The sequence below is a fragment of the Astatotilapia calliptera genome, chromosome 8, assembly GCF_900246225.1.
Source record: "Astatotilapia calliptera chromosome 8, fAstCal1.2, whole genome shotgun sequence".
Taxonomy (NCBI): Eukaryota; Metazoa; Chordata; class Actinopteri; order Cichliformes; family Cichlidae; genus Astatotilapia; species Astatotilapia calliptera.
Genome location: NC_039309.1, coordinates 17,920,793 through 17,940,449, shown reverse-complemented (window position 1 = coordinate 17,940,449; position 19,657 = coordinate 17,920,793). Strand labels below are relative to the sequence as shown.

The 19,657-nt window shown below is 39.3% G+C and overlaps 3 protein-coding genes and 1 non-coding gene across 5 annotated transcripts; 2 read left to right on the top strand and 2 right to left on the bottom strand.

Moving 5' to 3' along the window:
* Positions 1 to 3,365: 3,365 nt before the first annotated feature.
* pdap1a (pdgfa associated protein 1a) lies at positions 3,366 to 7,601 on the bottom strand. Its single transcript, XM_026177229.1, has 6 exons — positions 7,417 to 7,601; positions 5,631 to 5,713; positions 5,432 to 5,506; positions 4,798 to 4,922; positions 4,559 to 4,710; positions 3,366 to 3,925 (listed from the first exon to the last, which is right to left on the bottom strand). Exons 1-6 carry the CDS (start codon positions 7,427 to 7,429, stop codon positions 3,891 to 3,893), a joined length of 483 nt encoding a protein of 160 aa, XP_026033014.1. The 5' UTR covers positions 7,430 to 7,601; the 3' UTR covers positions 3,366 to 3,890.
* Positions 7,602 to 8,565: 964 nt separating this feature from the next.
* On the bottom strand, positions 8,566 to 9,998 carry cby1 (chibby 1, beta catenin antagonist). The gene is made up of 5 exons (XM_026177228.1): positions 9,890 to 9,998; positions 9,565 to 9,663; positions 9,309 to 9,414; positions 9,073 to 9,185; positions 8,566 to 8,696 (listed from the first exon to the last, which is right to left on the bottom strand). The coding sequence occupies exons 1-5, from the start codon at positions 9,893 to 9,895 to the stop codon at positions 8,616 to 8,618; spliced, it is 405 nt and encodes a 134-aa protein (XP_026033013.1). The 5' UTR covers positions 9,896 to 9,998; the 3' UTR covers positions 8,566 to 8,615.
* A 129-nt stretch (positions 9,999 to 10,127) lies between these two features.
* plbd1b (phospholipase B domain containing 1b) lies at positions 10,128 to 19,649 on the top strand. 2 transcript variants are annotated; one of them, XM_026177226.1, is made up of 12 exons: positions 10,128 to 10,230; positions 10,615 to 10,757; positions 11,271 to 11,493; positions 11,740 to 11,823; positions 12,493 to 12,634; positions 12,722 to 12,868; positions 13,200 to 13,344; positions 16,228 to 16,428; positions 17,176 to 17,316; positions 17,400 to 17,585; positions 17,736 to 17,842; positions 18,892 to 19,649. In XM_026177226.1, exons 2-12 carry the CDS (start codon positions 10,652 to 10,654, stop codon positions 19,066 to 19,068), a joined length of 1,659 nt encoding a protein of 552 aa, XP_026033011.1. In that variant the 5' UTR covers positions 10,128 to 10,230; positions 10,615 to 10,651; the 3' UTR covers positions 19,069 to 19,649. The 2 variants fall into 2 exon arrangements, with proteins under 2 accessions (XP_026033011.1, XP_026033012.1); XM_026177227.1 differs by lacking the exon at positions 10,128 to 10,230 and having other exon boundaries at positions 10,240 to 10,757; positions 11,391 to 11,493.
* trnar-ccu (transfer RNA arginine (anticodon CCU)) lies at positions 10,423 to 10,495 on the top strand. The gene has a single exon. It is a non-coding gene; the product is annotated as a tRNA-Arg (tRNA).
* Positions 19,650 to 19,657: the final 8 nt, after the last annotated feature.

Genomic DNA, 19,657 nt, shown 5'->3' with positions numbered 1-19,657 from the left:
ATGTGACAGAGAAGAATGAGTGGGACTGTGTAGGTATCATTTGACTTTTAACTACATGAAAGGTTGATCCGCCTTTGCAGACGGATATCTCATGAGGAATAATTTGCGCAGCGCTGCGTTTGTTTGTTGCATCTTGTAATTAGAATGATGCTCGCCCACTTAAAATATCCTTCAGGCACGGCTGTGGTTAATGTGTAGTTCTGTAAACTAAGGTAAAAAGGATGTGAAATGGCCGAAAGAGGAAACTGAGCTGCTGTTTGTAACATTTTTTTCCTGTCAGCTTAAAAGTTATTTCCATTTTAACGAGTCCACTCTATTCCTCTTTAAAAATCTGGGCATTTTAATTTTTGCTTCAGGTAGTCTGCTTCCTTTTCGGTTAACATTTTTAGATCTTTTGGATTTTTTTTGGTTGTTGTTTTGTAAACACAGCACTGACTTTCTGCAGTCTCTTTAAGTTTAGCGTCAAATAAGCGTAACTCGCCTTTAATCGTGTCTGAAGTTACTTTACTCGTTCTTTTAGCTCCGTTTCTGGATTCGAGAACCATTCTTATAATTTGGGATTTATTGTTCTTAAATTTATGGTGATTGCAAATCATGTCTCCATTCATGGCACACAGATGTTTTTATTCTTCTTGTTTCACTTTGACTTTAGATTTAGGCAAGCAGTCACAGAGGGCTCTCCCCTTCCTGTTTGGGCTCAGACACTCTTAGTACGAAATCTGTTACCAAAAACAAAATCTACAGTAAGGACACGTTAATCCCATGAATTAACTAGAAATGAATAATGATGCCTTAAAAAAAATTAAACATTACTGTACTTGTTAAAGTTTTACATTAAAGTTTGTAGAGTGTTTGTAGATCAACATTGCGATTTTAACAAAATGCCCTTCATAACTCAACTAGGAGGCACATGAAATCAGCTTATCACAGCCATTATGTTTTTCTGATGTTATTTTGTGATATTATTCTGTTACTTGTGTAGTGTTTTGCAAACAGTAGATAAATGATCTTTATTTTCACTGCTCATTCGCCGAGGGTTAAAAACTGCACGTGTAGGATTTGCAGTGAAATGCAATACGCTTAAAAATATTGCTGTATTTGCTCCAAAATACCTTCCAGGAGGGAGCTATGACAGTTCTCCCTTTGGATCACGGTGAAATGGCACCTGAGCTTCATTTCCAGATTTTATTCTTCTTTTTTCTTTCAGCATTGACACTAAATCGATCAGAGGGTGCAAGTGAGATTGAACCAGCCCTCAACTGCCACATGCTACAGCCTGGTGGCAGCATTGTCAAAATGCACATGACAAACTGAGTCTTTATTTTTAGCAGTTTCCTGACCATTTCTTTTGGCTTCGAGTCAAATTACATTTCTGCAACACTGTGGGTTTCATACAACACTGTGCAAACATTTTGAGCAACCCCTCACCCCACCCCAGACTTTTTTGGTTTTTTGGTTATGCTTTAAGGCAACCTTGAGTAACTCAGCTCAAAGAATAAACTAGTGTTGTGTCTGCATATGAAGTATGATATTTAAGTTGTATCTTTAGGTATTTTGTTACTAACAACCTATCAAGAAAAAAAATTAAAGAAACATTTTTTTCCAATTCTTTAGCTGAAGCCATGAAAAATACCAAAGATAACACAGTTTAACAGGTATAATACAGTAAAATATAACTCAGAAGTATAGTCAGTGTCCTGAACCATCTGAAAAACATGGATGCTCTGTTGTGGTTCGGGGTTGCATTTAAGCTGATTTTGAGGATCCTGTCAAAATTGATGGAATTCTTGATGCAAAAAAAAAGCACCATTTGATGTAATACCATACAGAAAGTGTCTGATTGGTAACAGCTTCATTTTTCAGTATGACAATGATCCCAAACACAGACAATGGAGCACTTTAAGTCATGGATTGGTCACCCCAGAGTCCAGACCTCAACATTATTGATGTAGTGTGGGATCATCTTGACAAACAGCAGAACAAAGACCTTTGAATGTCCTTCAAGAAACCTGGAGAACTATTCCTGAAGACTACTTAAAGAAATGACAAGAAAGGTGCCTGAGAGTTCAGGATGTGTTGAAGAATAAAGGCACTCATCCCAAATACTGATTTTCAAGCTCATTAGAATCGCATAAACTGTTTTTGCCTCATTTACTGCATTTATTTTTGCATATTATATTTAATCACTGCACCCATTTACCTATTATCATATATACGTTTTGAATTAGGAGTGGCTTGAGACGTTTGTACAGAACTGGACATAGTTTGGCATCTGGCACAAGTGCGCCATTACTTTCAGGCCCATCCAAATTAATCCGTTTATCAGAACAACATGTTTTACCGTGTTAGGTGAGCAGATGAAACAGTCCAATGCTTGCAGTTTAAATTAGATGCAGCAACGCAGCTGATCAGTTTATTGTTTCAAATCACTTCAAATACATGAGGGAAAACACCTCTTACACCTCATGGTTTCAACATTTTGTCCAGTGAACATCGTGGAAAACACCATAATTTTGTTCAAGATAATTTCCAACGCACCACATAATGACCAATTTATTATGTTCACCTGTTCAGTCTAGACAATTCAGCTGCCCTGCAGAAAATCCTCTTTGTGAAGTTAATAACATTCGGGGGGTTTTTGCTCCGTGAGAGGAGCCGGGCCATCATCTGGAAGCTGTTTTTAGAGGTGCTTATGTATATAAGTGCATTACTGCTGAGTGGTAATGTACCTAAGAAAGTATGTGTATGTTAACTGTAGCACTTTACTTACAGAAAAAACAGTGAGCTGGTGTCATGTAAACTTTAACAAGGCGACAAAAGACACTCTGCTACAGAAATACAGAAGCTGTCACTAGAAACAGCGTAAGGCCAAAAATACTGAGGATGTTTCAGATTAAACTTTTAAATACAGATACATCACCTCCCTCCCAAAAAAAAAATTAAAAAATTCTTTTAAAGGAATTTCATGGGCTGTTCCTGGTGGTCTAAGGCCAAGAAACATGAACAGTAAGTTGACTGAAGGTAAGAAAGTACTGAAAACAATCACGGGACATAAGACAAACCAAATAACAATATGTCTCGCTGTGGTGGAGACAACAGCCAATTATTTCCACTCTGTAAATTTCCAATTAAAAATCTGTTTTCATATCAATGGCAAACGGGGAAAAAAAAAAAAAAAAAAAAAAAAAAAAAAAAAAAAAAAAGGGGGACAGCAGTTTCTGGAAATTTTGACTTTACTCTAATGGAGTGAGAAGAATGAGGAAACGTTTATGCAAAATATCAACTCAACTGATTTCTGATAACTGAGCTGCAGCATACCATTTTAAACCTAGAACAAAGTAGTAAAATCCAGAGTGTACTTCCTATATCAGTTCATGTGTTTAATAATGTTCTTTCCTTCTCCTGTCGCTGATTTGAGTTCTTACAAAACAGTTAAAACTGGAGAAAAAGTAAAGCACCAAAGAAATCCTCATGCAATTTTACATGACAGTAAACTTCTATTAGGTAATCTTGTTTTAAAAAAAAAAATGCACAAATCAAAAGGAATGCAAATAACTTCAGCAGCTTTTGAATTAAAAACCTGGTAGGTGTGGAGCAATGAAGAGGCTGTGAAGCACTTGGAAAACCTGCGATTGTCTCCTCTGGAACCTTGAAGGAGTTTTAAAGAAACCTGGAGGCATTCCAAATGTTCCATTTCTCTTCATCTTGTTTTGTTCCACCTGTTTTCTCTTGCCGTGGAAGCCCCACGAACTTTGATTTAAAATGAGGTACAGGAGTTTAAGAGCAGTCCTGATCTGACACTACCCATAATAGTCCCCTCCCCGTTCTCCTCTGCTTCTCCCTCCATCCCTCTGAGAGTGAAGTACATGGCGAAGCTTTCAGGTGGAGGACTAGCGCTTTGCTTTGGCTTCTTCTGCTTCTTTCTCTGATGAAAAATGACAAAAAAAAGAAAACAGTGCAAAGCTTTGAATTTCAAAGTGCTAAACATTTCCATAAAACCCATCCAAACAATCTGAGTCATAAAGTCTCCTGTTGGTTATTGTAATTATGAGAACGGCACACTAAAGCAGCAAGCCTTGCAAACATCTGACATCCTGGCGCTTTCTTAGAAGTTCCTGCCCTGCCTCATTTCAGAAAAATGCATTTGTATTCTCTGGCAGTACAACACTTTGTCTACACAGAAAGTTTTTTTTCCCCCCCTGTACAAACAAATCTCATATCCTCTTACAGCCCCAAGCCAGAGAGGGCATGTTGAATTATGTTCTGGAGCTTTTGTGTTGCAACTCAACTCACTGAGGATGCAAAGTGCTCCATTACTCACAATATAAAAGCCACAGAAACAAGCATGATGCAGTCACTCTGCTCCAGACAGATAGATTGTTATCTACAAACTTTTAGAGATGTTACAGAGATGTAGTTTGAAATAAATCTTGGATAAATCTGTGGTTCTGTGCACTCATGCACATTTTCAGAAACGACATATTTTTTTAAAGCAGCTATTTAAATGAGCAGCAAGGTGTATACTTTCTCCACACCGCACAATTTTCACTATTCTCACCTTTCCTGAGTTCGTCTCGCTTCTTGGCAGCCTCCTCCCTCTGTTTCTTGATGATAGCCAGTCTGGCGAGATCAGCCCTGGCCTGCTCAGTCTTACCCTCAAGATGAAGTTTCATGTAGCGCTCTTTTGATTTCTGCTTTTCTATCTCTTCCCTGAAAAAGATACATTAAGATAGTAATATTTAGTCCCCTTGAAAAGGTATGAAACACAAACCAAAACATCTTTTGTTTGACACCCACCTCTCCCTGCGAGAAAGCTCTCTGGGAGCGCTGACGTCTACTTCAGCTACCTTTTTGCTCTTCTGAGCGACACGATTGGGATTCTCAATCTCAATAAGCCCCTCCACTCCACTCCTCTTTCTAACCTACATAAAGAAAGAAAAACCTTTGTAACACCAATCACTATGACAGGGCTTGCATCAAATTCTCTACACAAACTACCTTTAAGAACCGTGTACTGCTGTAGTTGTAATGAATCATTTGGGTGTAGTTGTTTTCCTATAAAGACATTTCTTCATCCATCATGTTATTTATGGTGTGGTGCCAAATGTATACAACATATCTGTGTGTGACTGTTGGTTTTAGATGTGTCCTCGAACCAACACAGCTGATTTAAATGGCTAAATTAGCTCCTCCACATGTGAAGTTCTCCAGAGACCTGGTAACGAACTAATCATGTGATTCAGGTGTGTTGACCCAAGGTGAGATCTAAACCCTGCAGGGACACCGGCCCTCGTGGACTGAGTTTGGCCACCCCTGGTCTAAACGGTGCTTTTGACAGTAAGCATTCAGTGAAAAACAAAAAAGATTCATTTTCAGGTTCTCACACAAACACACACATATTCACCCATTGACAAATTAATAACACATTCACCTCAGACTCGTCGTCGCTGCTGCTTTCCTCCTCAGACTCTGAAGAGCCCTCTTTCTCTACACCACCATTTTCTTCCTGTTAAAATACACATACAGTCATACTTAATGTCTTTTAGGGTAATCAAATATTTGTTATAAAAAAAAAAAAAAAAAAAAAAAAAAACCACAAACAAAAAAAAACCCCAACAAGTTTCACTCACCATCTCTCGCTGGGCTCTCATCTGACGGTCAATCTCTTCAGGGTTGCTGAACTGCTTCCCGCGGCCCTTGTGGCCCTTTTTCCCTGCAAGACAATTTTTAAGCTGTCAGCAGCAAAAAGACCATCTATTAGCAATAGGGCTGCACGATTAATCGTTAGAAAATCGCGATCTCGATTCATACTTATGTGCGATCTCATTTCCAAATGACAACGATTTAAAAAAATAAAAATAAATAAAAAAAAATACGACGACGACGACTACTGTACTGCATTTTGATGCGGGACGTAATCTGCATGAAAACAAGCGCTCTCTCTTCCTGCTCAACAAATGACAAGGGCGGAGCCTTATACCACGTGATACAGAAGCTGTGCCGTGTGATGCTAAAATTAGCAGGGAAAAAACAACGGAGAGCACGTCAGGGATGACGAGAAAGTGACAGGAGAAAATCCGTCCCGGTCAACCACCCAAACATCAATAACGGGAACCTTATACAGCGCTTCCCTATACCCGTCGAACTTCCGCAGGCACAAAGACATTACGGAGGCTATTACTTATCACCTGACCAAAGATATGGCTCCCATCAACACTGTGCAAAACGAGGGATTTAGGAAAATGATCAACACCCTAGGCCTAGACAAACGCTACACAGTGCGTTTCTATTGTTGCACTACCTGCTCTATACACGCAGTGTCGAGCAAAGGTGGAGACAGAATTTCAAGCAGTACAACATTTTGCGGCAACAACAAAACGTGAGACATTTGTTGTTTTTATGTTTATTTATCGTTTTTATGTTCAGTTTCAATTGTTACGAAGTTGATGTGCAGTTAATAAGTGCAATAAATATTTATAGCCTATTGGAAAAGAAAATCGTGAGAGAATCGTGATCTCAATTCTAAGCCAAAAAAAAAAAAAAAAATCGTGATTCTCATTTTATGCAAAATCGTGCAGCCCTAATTAGCAACATAAAACATTAAACAAGTCGTTTGAATAAGCGACAAAAGCGTGCTCCCACTGAAAATGCTGCATCCAGAGGAACAGAATTACCATTCTGAGAATACAATCAGCTATTTGGGGCGGGGGTGATAACTTATAAGCAACCTGCAAAGTTAATCACTGGGTAGACACAACTATGAAAAAAATACTGGTGCTCTCTCACCATGTAGCCCTATATTTGAGAACAAGTGCCCAGAGCCATCTTTGGCTGATGACACAATTCACAACGTGACTTCAGAAATCCACACAGCCTGCTGCGTGAAGAGAAGATACCGTGAGCGCCGATGAGTCACACTGACGTTTATAGAGGGCCAGCTCCCCTCACCGGAAAATCTAACAGCCGACGACTTAGAAGGACGTACCGACAAAGACAAAGAAAAAAACCCCGAATAGTTTGACCATATATTTATGATGTAAACTGGTACAAAGACAACCTCCAAATAGAAATTTCAATAACTGATTATGTATGTAAACTGACCCGGATGCTTTCTTCTCTGCGCACGGTATTAGCGGTTAAAAGCAAGCAACCAAAAAACAAAACAAAAAAAGACTATTGAGGTTTAAGTTAACACCAAGTCGTCATCTGAGCTCACGTGAGAACAAATAAATAATTGGATATCGGTACGTCTCTGGTGCCTTTAATAAACCGTTCTTACCGGCAAATTACATTATGCTAACTATGTAGCATGCTAAACATGCTAAGCATGTGTGAATTCAAAGGGCTAATGATCCGCTAGCTAAAATGTACTCGCAAAAACAGGCACATTATGTGAATTTTCGTTTTAATACTTACCACCACGAGGCATTGTTATAGGTGAGTTCTATAAAAGTCCACCACAACGTCAAAGAATAATACAACAGTTCACTCGAAACGCCGGTGATTTAAAGTGCTAGATGAAAAGACTAAAAAGTACTTCGTCTCTCCCGCTATTGGCAGACGCCTCTTTCGCTCGCGGAGACGTACGCATGCGCACTTGGGACTATAAGCTGCACTGCGCATTTGATTGAAAGGTGCATTGACCAATTGGATAAAGAGACTTAAATCATTCATAAAAGTGGCATGTAACGCTTATCTGTTTAATAATATAATAATGCATAAATAAATAAAATCATAATCGTATATTTGATTATTTGAATTTTATACAGTGCTGACTGAACAACATAACATAATTCACGCATAAATCAGGCTTTATTGGTCGGTTGGGAAGGAGATGCTGACATTCAAGATACAGATCCAGCCTCAGAGTTTGTGCAGGTTTATGCACTATTAAAACTAATAAAAGAATTAAATCTAACACCTCCGGTTTCCCTTTTCCTTTCACGGGTTTGAGCCTGTTTCAAAAGCATGTTTTTATTCTGTTTGTTAAAATAAAATAAAAAACAATGTACAAAAAATGAAGCTCTGTATGCTATGTATTAAAAATACTTATAAATAATTCTGACCACCCAAAAGTTGCTCAGTAAGTATATGGAAGGCATACTGTATATGAGGGTTTTGCTCTATTTGGAAGTGGAGCTGAATGAAAAGCTGTAATAGTGAATGAAGCCTTACTTTTCTTATTTTATTCTTTCTATTGTGTTACTGTATATTTTTAGAGCTGCTATGAATCCAACAATTCACAAATGTTATTTTCTAAAAACCGAAAGTCAAACAAAAAGAAATGCCTTTTGTCAATGGAGTTTACTTTTAATCCAAAGAGAAAATAGAAAAAAATTATATTAAAAAGCAGGTTTTACATCACATACAAATGTACAAAGTGTAGAAAATTGGCTGTGTATTGAACAAAGAAGGTTTTTAAGGTGAAATAATTCAACAAATTAAAAACAGAAAACATACAGTAAGCGGAAAATAAAGAGTAAAATGTAACACACAAGAATCCTCATTTTGAGGAAAATGGATGATATTATTACTTTTGTCCTGTTATCTATCGATACAAAAATATTTACTTGGAAGAAAACGCTTTATTCAATGGAGGCACTAGATCAGATCTGTCATTTTTTTCTTCGATGTTGAGTCTTGACTTCTTCCACTTCTTTCTCCATCAGGTGATACTCTACGGTAGTCTCTGTTAACTTGAAGGAAAAGATTAAAGATCACTATTTTACTCCTTCTGCGACAAACCGGGTTATCATCATCATTATCATCATCACCTTTATTTATAAAGCACTTTAAAAAACCACAGCTGAAACAAAGTGCTCTACATAGGAACTATATAATAAAAGTTCATAAGATATAAATAAAAGCCAAATAAAAGAAAAAGTAAGCGTTATATAATTGAATGAACTGGTAATTACATTTATAACTTAAATATAATATGCAGCCTGTAAAAAAAGAAGTATTATGCAGTTATAACAGCTTTACAGAGGAGGCAAAAAAAAACCTTTCCTACCTCAGAGCCTAATATTGCATCCATAATATTACTCACAATGTAATGACAATTGATCTTACCATATCCAGGAGAAGTTCAATCTTTAGTTTTAATACGTTATTCTCTTCCTCCAGCTGGATATTTTTTTTCTTAAGCCGCTGAACTTCCCTACTAGACACATTTCCACCAGATTCTGGTTTCACAAAGGAGAAAAAAAACGTTTATGCTGTGTTGGCCACAAGGAACCAGATAATAACACACACAGACACACATAGAGAGAGAGAACTAAAAGGTAATTATTCAGAAAACCCATTACCTGTAATCCACTGTCCCTCTTCAAATTTCAAGACCTGACCTCCAATGTTCATCACAGGAGGGCCATACTCAAGGCCCAGCTCTATTTCTCGAGTTGAACGATCCAACTAAAAAAAAGATAAAAAGGTATAAATAACGGTTAATGCTATCTCTCAGGGTGTTATGCAGATTAACCCCCCCCCCCCCCCCCCCCCCCCGAACGTGCTGTACAACTAGTGTTTCCAGTGTGTGAATGATGCTAAAATTCATTAGCTCACCGTGTGGAGGCTGGACAAGGAGGCGGATTTACGTGGAGGAACCTTTTTAGGACTAAATGGGTTTCCAAACAGAGGCATCCTCAGAGATTTTTTAAGGTCCTAGATCAGAGACAGCACCCGAAAGAGAATTACTATTTTTAAGATAACGCTAGCTTCACCTAGCTTCTCACTGTGTTTACCGTCGTTAGCGGTGCACGACCAAATTAATGCTAGGTGGCTAGCTGCGTGAATTACTTATATCTCACAATTTAATGAAATTATCCCCTGCCTCTCAGAGTATTTAGGTAATGCTGTTTCAATTTAAATATACAGCTAACATATTTACCTCCATACAGGGTATTTATTTAAGTTCGCCTGAATCCGTTTCTCGCAGAACATGCTTGCCACTGCGCAAGTGCGAATTTTCCATTTGTCCAAAGTGGGCAATCCTGAAACATTCCACGACTTTCGCACAAACTATTCGGGAAAAAATGTCCACCATAATACCCTTAAAGAAACTAAAATTTAATCCATCGTCTTACATTTTTTTTGGGGGGGGGGGGGGGTATCGTGTTCACATTTTAATACCTACTAGTTAGAATTTCATAAGATCTTCCTGTTTCTGAATGATAATGGAACAACCCGTGTAACGGAACGTCACCATGGTGATCTTTTACCGTCTTTGGGGTACGACGCTTTAATATTTTATTCGGATGAGCTCATATAATTAAAAAAAATAACTCCATACATTAAATTGACTATTATGAACAGCACAATGCAGATAATGATAATGTACAAAAAGTAAAGATAATACGAACACTATTTCAGTAGGTTACGGCTGTACTTAAAATACACTGGCCCCGCCTTACTTTGTACACGGCCCCAGTGGCCTAATGGATAAGGCACTGGCCTCCTAAGCCAGGGATTGTGGGTTCGAGTCCCATCTGGGGTGTTCTACTTTTCGCTATCGTAACAAGCACCTTAGACACAGTTTAAGTGCTTCGTTGTCTGTAGAAGAAAATCTTCACATATAAATCCTAATACGTTTGAAGAATATGTGTGTCTAACTAGGCGAGAGGCAGGCAGAACACAGACCTCCACGGCTAACATGGAAAAACGCAGAATGGCACTCTGCGTACTGCTGAGCACTTTAGCTGTATCCACAAAATCCACGGATGTATTCAGAAGAGTGAACGTCAAGCTCCAAACTTACCGTGAGTAACCTTACTGTGGCGTGTCTGTACACGGCGGGAACCAATTTTATATCCCTATAACTCTAGCTGAACGCTAAACACAAAATAAATATATTTACCGCTATAAAAGAAGGCGTATGGTTATATCTTACATAGCTTTTCTTTAATGGACAGTTACTTTGTTCTCTCCCGGCTAAATTTAACAGTTTTAAAATGTAACACTATTTGAACATGTAACTCGAAATACCATAGCCATTTAAATGCATTTAAACACGTTTTCTTTTTTAAAATGTTTTTGTAACACTTATGTTGACAAATGTAAGTTGAAAAAAATGCTTGTATATTCAAGCAAGGACACGAACACAACATTGTGTTAGTGTTCTTATAATATTAATATGCAATTAATATTAATTTGACAGAAAATAGCAACACATGAGAAAGCTGTTGTAATTATTCTATCGGTGTCATGACATTATCTTACATAATGTGTGTTATCTAACCTCAAGCATGTAACCCATCCTTCTACAATGGTAGAGCTCCAAGAGGCCACTGTGCACTGGGATGCTGCCCAGAAAAGTGTGATCCTGAAGGAGGGGTTGATGGAGACGGAGGGGGAAGCCTATGGGTACTTCAATGACACTCTGCTCCTCTCAGGATGGGGCATCCTGGAGATCAATGCAGGCTATGGAGGAATCACTCAGGAAGATGAGACCACTTTCTTCTTGGCTGGCTACCTGGAAGGTTACCTCACTGCTGGGTGAGCAGCACAGGCTAAGTGCAAGCATGAAAATACACTAAGCACCATAAATGCAATTTTCAAGTGAGCCAATCATGTGGCAGCAATGCAGTCCGACACCTAATGCAGATACAGGTCAACTTCAGTTAATATATCGTTACACTTTGATTACATTTCTTATTAGGTGTAGCTGCTAGCTCTGGTTGTAACATGTGGACTGCTTTTATGTGGGCTAATCCCTCACTGCTTATTCTCCTTCCATTGCAGACAGATGTTCAGTCATTACTCCAACATGTACCCTCAGCTGATCAAGGATGAAAAGGTTCTGGAGCCCTTGAAAAACTTTTTGAGGTACAGTGTTAAATTATATCAAATCAAAGCCATGGATTAAGCTAAGAGTAATCCCATGTCTAATACTAGATTTATAAGCGTTTCTCTTTGTTTTCCATTGCCTTCAAGATGCTTTTTCAGAGGCTTGATTAACTAGTATTGTGCACAGAGTGTATATAAAAGATGGGTGTTGCCCTTCTCTGCTTTTAATAGCCTGCAGGAGGTGACTCTCCTGTTGGCACAAAGACTGTGTAGAAGTCTAGGGAAATTATCTTAATGCTCACTTAATCTGTGACCTCAGGAAACACTAAGTTTATGGGCTCAGTCTTAAGTCTTACTTGATAAATTCTGGTGATGTGGTTGTTGTTATGAAAGTCAAATACTTTCTCATTCACAGCTGTGTAAATATAAAGCATGCAGTGGTATGCGTCAGTTCTCTGTCATATTCACACCTTAACCGCCACACCTGGGTTCAAGACAGCAAAGCTTAGCTGAAAACTTTACAAGACTCTTTTAGGCAGCGGACGTCTACATCCATCTTTTATATACATTCTATGATAGTGCCTCATAACTGTCAACTGTCTATACAGAATTTACAAATTATATTTATGCACCTATTGATTGTTAGAGTGATGTAAAACTGCACCATCAAGAGATAAACGTTGATTCTAAAATTTGAATAAACCCCAGCAAACAAGACCAGTGGGCCAGAGAGCAGGTGAAGCTCAGGAGAAACAGTGACCCCTTGTGGAGGCATATGGGACTGATCCTGGCTCAGCTGGATGGACTCCACGCAGGAGCTGCACTGTGGGCCAAAAGCAAACACAGGGAGGTGTGTATGTGTGTGTTTGTGGTTGTGAGAGAGTTGTCACAGTCATTTCATGGATCTCTTGCCACTTGCTCTTTCCCTCCTGCGCAGCCTCTATCAGCGTTCACGGTCCAGTTTCTAAATGGTGTCGGTGACCTCTTGGATCTTGTCCCAGCTTTGACACCTCGCTCCAACTCCTCCGCAGGGTCCGGCGCTTTCAGGATGCCTGGAATGGGCCACTGCACAGCTCTCATAAAGGTTAGGCCAAGCTCATTTGGCTCATGTGAGGGAGCCCTTGGGAAAACCTCAACACAAACCTAACTGCTTTTATTGGCCTCTGTGAGCAGGATTTTCTTCTTTTAGATGAGTGTAAAAGGCCATTGCAAGGGGCTTATTTCCTCTTTCACGTACAACAATCTATGGAACAAAGTTCAAATGGATGTGTGCTACTGGATTTTTTAAGACCCCTTTAATGTATCTTAATAAAGTTGCATCCACGTTAAACTCTTTCTTTTATGATTCACTGATTGTGTCTTGTTTCTTTTAAAAATATAGATGTTTCTCTCTCTCTCTCTTCTCTGTATCTCAGGTTCTTCCAGGCTTTGAGAACCTGCTAGTTGGCCACTCTAGCTGGTATACTTATGCAGCCACCATGCGTATCTATAAACACTGGGACTTCAAGGTGTCTGACACACACGTAGCCACTGGAAAGATGTCGTTCAGCAGCTACCCTGGTACACACACTCCTACTATATCACATACAGTATAAGAGCCGCACAACCGCACACTTATATGCATAAATATACTCAAATAATCAATGTGTCTCGAGAAAAAAAGATCAATTTGCAGAAGAAGAGGGTTTTTCAAAGAACAGACCTCACTTCTTTCTTGCAAAAGCTCCGAGGGGAGGTGAACTTCTTATCCTTAATCCACAAGGGAAAATATGAACACTGACATCTAGGAATTAACCCAAATCCCCAATGAACATTTCCTACTCGACACAATTCTCCTGCAAAGCATGCAGCTTAGGCAGTAATGAGAAAACACTGAATCCCGCGTGTGTTTATGCACATGCTCGAACGGAGCTATACTCCCCTCGCTGTAGAGTTAGAGGAGACTGAGAAATTTTGTGGCCAAAGATTTGTCAAGTGGACCAGGCCATAAAAAAATCCTCTGGTGGACTACAGTCCTATCAGGACACAAGTGGTTTTAAAGCACTATATTTAGAGAGCAGCAGGCCGAGGATATCACCTCACTATATTGAAACAAAGAGATGAAATACAATGGGGTCAGCAGAGGTGATGTGTGCCCTCTGCGGCCTTCCTAAGCTGCTTCCCCTCTAACAGTACTGAGGATTTATCATGCACTGCAGGTCGGCACCATGAGAACAAGAAGAGGTGCTGGGCAGTCTCAGTGGTGGAAATATTCAAAGACATCTGGCTTCTATTGTTAATAATATTAATATTGTACTTCTAGTGCAGGAGTTGGATGCGTTTTTTCAGAGGAGCTTATTATTTTTCCTTTTCATGTATAGAATACAAAGTAGTATAGAGTAATTCTACCTGGTGTAACTCTACATAAAAGTAGTATGGCAAGATGAAACTTGAAATAATTATAATACACGCAATCGGAAAAGGAATGCTGATAACACATCTGGTACTTGCGATTCATGAGCGTGATAGTCATATCTTTAACAAAAGTTATGAAGTCACATGAAAATAAAGTTTTCACAGCATGAAAAGCACCTTTAACAGCAATAACTTGAAATAATTGTTTTCTTTATGACTTTAAAAGACTCTCACGTCGCTGTGAAGGAACTTCAATCTACTGTTCTTTACAAGGTTCTTCAGTGTATTGAGGTTTGGGGGTGTTCTCCTGAGGTACAGCCACAGCTTTCAGTCAGGATGAGGTCTGAACTTTGACTGGGTCTATGAACTTTCATTCTTTTCTTTTTTTAGCCATTCTGTTGTAGATTTGTTGTTGTGCATGGGATTGTTGACATGTTGCATGAACCCATTTGAGCCAAACTTTAGCTATCGGACAGATGTCGTCACGTTTGACTCTAGAACACTTTGGCACACAGAGGAGTTCTTGCTTGACTCGGTGACCATAAAGGTCTCAGGTCATCACCCCTCCACCGCAGTGTTGACAGTTGGTATGAGGTGTTTGTGCTGATATGCTGTGTTTGGTTTTCAGCAAATGTAGCGCTGCACACTACGGTCTTGTGGTCTTCTTGGTCCAGAGGTTTTGTGACTTATTTAGCTACAATTTTGCAGATTGAGGCATGCTCCAGTGTTCTTTTTGGAGAGAAGAGGCTCTTTCTTGGAAATCCTTCCAAAAAAAAGACTGCTTGTTCAGTCTTTTGCTAATTGCACTGTGCTTAATGTCAATATTTAACATGGTAACTGAGGCCTGTAGAGTTTGTGATGTATCACTTGGATGTTTTGCAGTTTCTTTGCACATTTGCTGTGACATCCACTACTGGGAGAAATTGTGGCATTATAGGAGCACACACAAACTCTATAAAATAATCCTTTTATTGAAGTGCTCACATTTGTTGGTGATGAGCACAGCACTAACACGTGACCACAATGGGAAACATGTTAGCATACAGTTACGTATCAAGTGGATAGAGAGTAATATTAGAATGCACATGGTGCATTAAATATAAATACTTTAATACACCACCAGTTCATCAGAGCTAAATGCTGAGGGAAATACAAAATGTAGTACTTTATGGGCTGACTGATGACCCATTTTCAGCAGCTGGTCACAAACACTGTATGGCTGTTGTTGAGTCCAGATATTATACTGTATACTGGGTTTTCAGATTTTATGCTAAAAACAGCTTCCTGAGTGAATCAAAATAATAAAGTTGCAGACCAGAAAACTGAAAACGTCTGAGCTAAAAGATGCTAAAGACTTGCTAAAAGAAACTGGGACATCATTTTTATTGCTGTGTGCAAATCATTTCAGGAAGCATGCAGTCATTTGAGACAAGGCAAGATTACTTTATTGTCATGATAGGAGAAAATCACCTTGGATTAAGCCACACTTTAATAAACAGACCTCAGAATAAATTAACAGATAAATGATTTTTAAAATGCATTTACAGCAAAACCTCTCTGCTTATCTGTCTGTCCCACATGAGCTGTTCATTTATCAGCTTAACTGGCAAATTAATATTTATTATTGCACAACAGGAGCCTGCATCTCCTTCCAGAGTCCATTAGCACATAATCAGAGGTCCACACATGTGAAGAAGCAACTAAAAGCTCTGTTCCCTTTTTATATGTGCTATATAAATGAAAGTAACAAGACAAGTAATCATAAAAAGCAGGATTGTTTCACTTGACTTTATATATTTTAATAACAAATTAATATTACTGTAGTACCTTAAAAAACCTTAAAATGCCTTTAAAAAATCAGAAATCACTGGTTGAGTTAAAGATACTTATTCCATTTGCTAATAAATACAAGTTAAGCATGTTGTGAGTTGCAGATGATCTAATCACGACACCGTTGGTTTGCTCCAACTTTATCAAATGACCCCCAACCCTCCCCCACTCCTTTGTTGACTGTCAAAAAGAAACCTGCTGCGTGTTCTCCTCCTCCAGGCTTCCTGATGTCTCTGGATGACTTCTACCTCCTTGGGAGCGGCCTGCTGATGACTCAGACCTCCATCGGCGTCTTCAATGCCTCTCTGTTCTCTCAGCTCAGCCCTCACAGCCTGCTGGCCTGGCAGAGGGTCCGACTGGCTAACGGTCTGGCGCACAGCGGAGAGGAGTGGGCGCAGGTTTTCTCCAGATACAACTCAGGTGAGATTTCAGTGATGTCAATTAAGGCAAGTTGAGTTTTGAGGCTTTATTCAAAACCAAAGTAAGCCAAAGTAAGTAAGTAAATAATATGGAGCCACTAATTCACACTAATGCATGCTGTTATTGCCCTGCCTTCTGGCTTTTAGACGTAATGCTGGCAATGCAAAAATTCACAGGACACATGTCCATAGAGATTTAGCAGTCTCTCAAACACATCGTTCTTCTCAATTACACAATGCTTGTGTGTGTTAATTGGGAAGGATGCTTTGATCTTTCACATCACGTTGCTATGGAGGGCAGAGGAGAAAACAGGACAGGGTGTTCTTGAGACTGACAGCTCTTTAACAAACAGCAGAATTGGCGCTCAGATTCACCATCCTGCCAAGCTATTGCAGTGACCTGCAGACCGTGATGTCATTTCATTCAGATCGGGTTATGTTTTCGGTTTTTATGGCATGTGCAAATATGTATCTAAGAAGCCAAAAGTTTATGTGCTTCCCTCTCTAGATCCAAATCCCTCAGGTGCATGCGAGACTGTACATGTAAGCTTTCATTTTACAGTAGGATAGCTAACATGCAGCAACATGAGCTAGACCGATTACATTACTTCAGTATTGGTCTTTTAGTGAGTAAAGGTAAATAAAGTTGTACCACATCTCACAAAATCCCTCCAATATTTGTTGACACACAAAATCCAAGTGTCCATGGGACAGGAAGGAGTGGATCTGTATTTCCTTTGTATTTCAGGCACATATAACAGCCAGTACATGGTGGTGGACCTGAGCAGGATTTCTCTGAGTAAAAGCATCAGGGATGGAGCTCTGACTGTTGTAGAGCAGATTCCCGGCAAAGTCAAGCACTCCGATCAGACTCGGGCGTTACGCAGAGGTAAGAAACCACCTGTATCTGTGTGATTACTGCTGTTGTTGATTTCTGAGTGACCTCCCCCTCCAGTGTGCTCCATTTAACAGGTTATTGGCCGTCATACAATATACCATTTCATGCTGAAATCTACAACCTGAGTGGGTACAGTGTGATGTGGAAAAGATACGGGGAAGACTTTTCCTATGATCTCTGTCCCCGAGCTAAAATCCTCCGCAGGGACCAGGCCAAGGTGTCCGACCTCAGCTCCCTCAAACGCATGATGAGATACAACAGTAGGTGAAACAACAGAGTTATTGTTCCTCGCGCTGTATGTCCGCTCTGGAGCTCAAAGCACTTCACAGAAAACACAAATAGCCCAGGATATTTTTGTTCCCGTCAAAGTGAAAGCAGCATGACTAAACGTCAGACTGCTTCTGTTTCAGACTACAAGAAAGATCCCTACTCAAAGGGCCATCCCTGCAAAACCATCTGCTGCCGCAACGACCTGAGACCAAGGAGGCCACGGCCAGGGGGCTGCTACGACACTAAGGTCAGAGGACACCAGCACATTAGGCCAGAATCAGCTCTGTTACAGTGTGAGGATAAAAACAAAATACAAAGTACAGCATGTGTTTTGCTTGTGTTTTTGTCTGCCGATATAACCTTTGGTTAAAGAGTCACCGCTGTCACATGCCCTTTAAATTCCCTGTTTTTTTTAAAGCTGCAGTTTTTCTCTTTACTCCTTTTGTTATTTGTTTAACTATTTCTAGGTGTGTGTTGTTTTTAATAGAGCAAGATGTTGATTCTCTACGTTAGAGTAAAACAGGGAGTATATCAGGGTGTGTTTCAGGGCGTGTCTAACCTGTGATTGACAAGTTGATACCACAGAATTGAGCATTGCGCTCAAATTCTCAGTTTGATCTGCCCATCAGCTGTTCTGTATTTGTTTGTAATAAAAAACTGCAGAGTGAGCTCATCCAGTAAGAACCTTTTTTTTTTTTTTAAACCTATAATTTTTTACTTGCTAAAGCTAGCATTCATTTTTATATCACAGTGAATTACAAACCTTGCACCTTGTTAATCAGTCTGGGACAAATATGCTCACAAACAACCGAGATGCCTTGCACAAATCAGTGAGTATATCTTTTTGTTAGACTGCTGTCTGTGATCCACAGTGCTAATATGGCGACAATAAAACCGATATGTAAATCTAGTGTCCAAATATAGATGCCCCAAACAAGATATACCACCAGGTGATATGACTAATATCACCTGGTGGTATTAGAATAAAGGCCAGGTTATCACCTCTAGCATTTGTGAATGTGTGTGCAAACACTGTTGCTAATCTGTCTGTTAGATATTTCCTAGATTAAGTGAAAAAATATATTTGCTGCTGGCAAAATATGAAAACACTCTCCAAAGTTAATAAGATTCATTCACATTAATTATGTGTAGATTTCTGTTCAGTTCAGTTTAAGTTAAATTGTGCAGTGGTTGAAGCCAGTATTTCAAATGAAGCAACAAGATTTGATTAGAAGCATTAAATTACCTTTCTTTCACATGTTCCTGTTCCCTCCTCATTTCTGTGTCACGGTATAGGTGACGGACTACCAGATGGCGCTCCAGCTGGTCGCCGAGGCAATAAATGGCCCCACGACCCAGGGGGGTCTGCGCCCATTTTCATGGCAGTCCTTTAACTTCACGATTCATCAGGGACTCCCCCACACGTACAACTTTCCCTTTATCACCATGAGGCCCATGCTGGACAAGCCATAAGAGCACAGAGCTGGAAGATGCCATGCGTCCATGTGTAGCTGTGTTCAAATTCACAAAGCCTGCGCCACAACACTGAAAATCCTGTTGGTGCAGCTAAACAGAGAGTAAAAAACTTGATTATTTTGCCAACATTGGTGTTTTTTTAAATTAATAATTTAATAATCCATTTTAAAAACAGACAACAAATGATCAAAGTGAAGTATACTGAAATAGATGCCACTAGATGCAGTGAGGTGTTTGTGATGTAGTGTTGTGTTGGTCTTATTTCACAGCATCTATCTATTAGTGACAGAGTACTCTGAACTGGCATAAGGATTGTCGGCTTGTTTGCGCTATTTTAACACTCTGTGTAAAGTTTCCACAAACGTTTGGATTTAAACCATCAGGAAAATCCTGTTCGTTTTATATTTATTATAATTACAGTATTTTTGTTTTTGAGTTCAATTCTATGCAGTATCTACTCAGGTTTGCACATTGTGGAAGAAAATTATCTAAGTTTGCATTAATATTAACTATACTAAATTAAATTATAACCTGTGGTGCATTTTGTCTATATAAACAGAAATAAAATTCGCAAAAACTACAACAA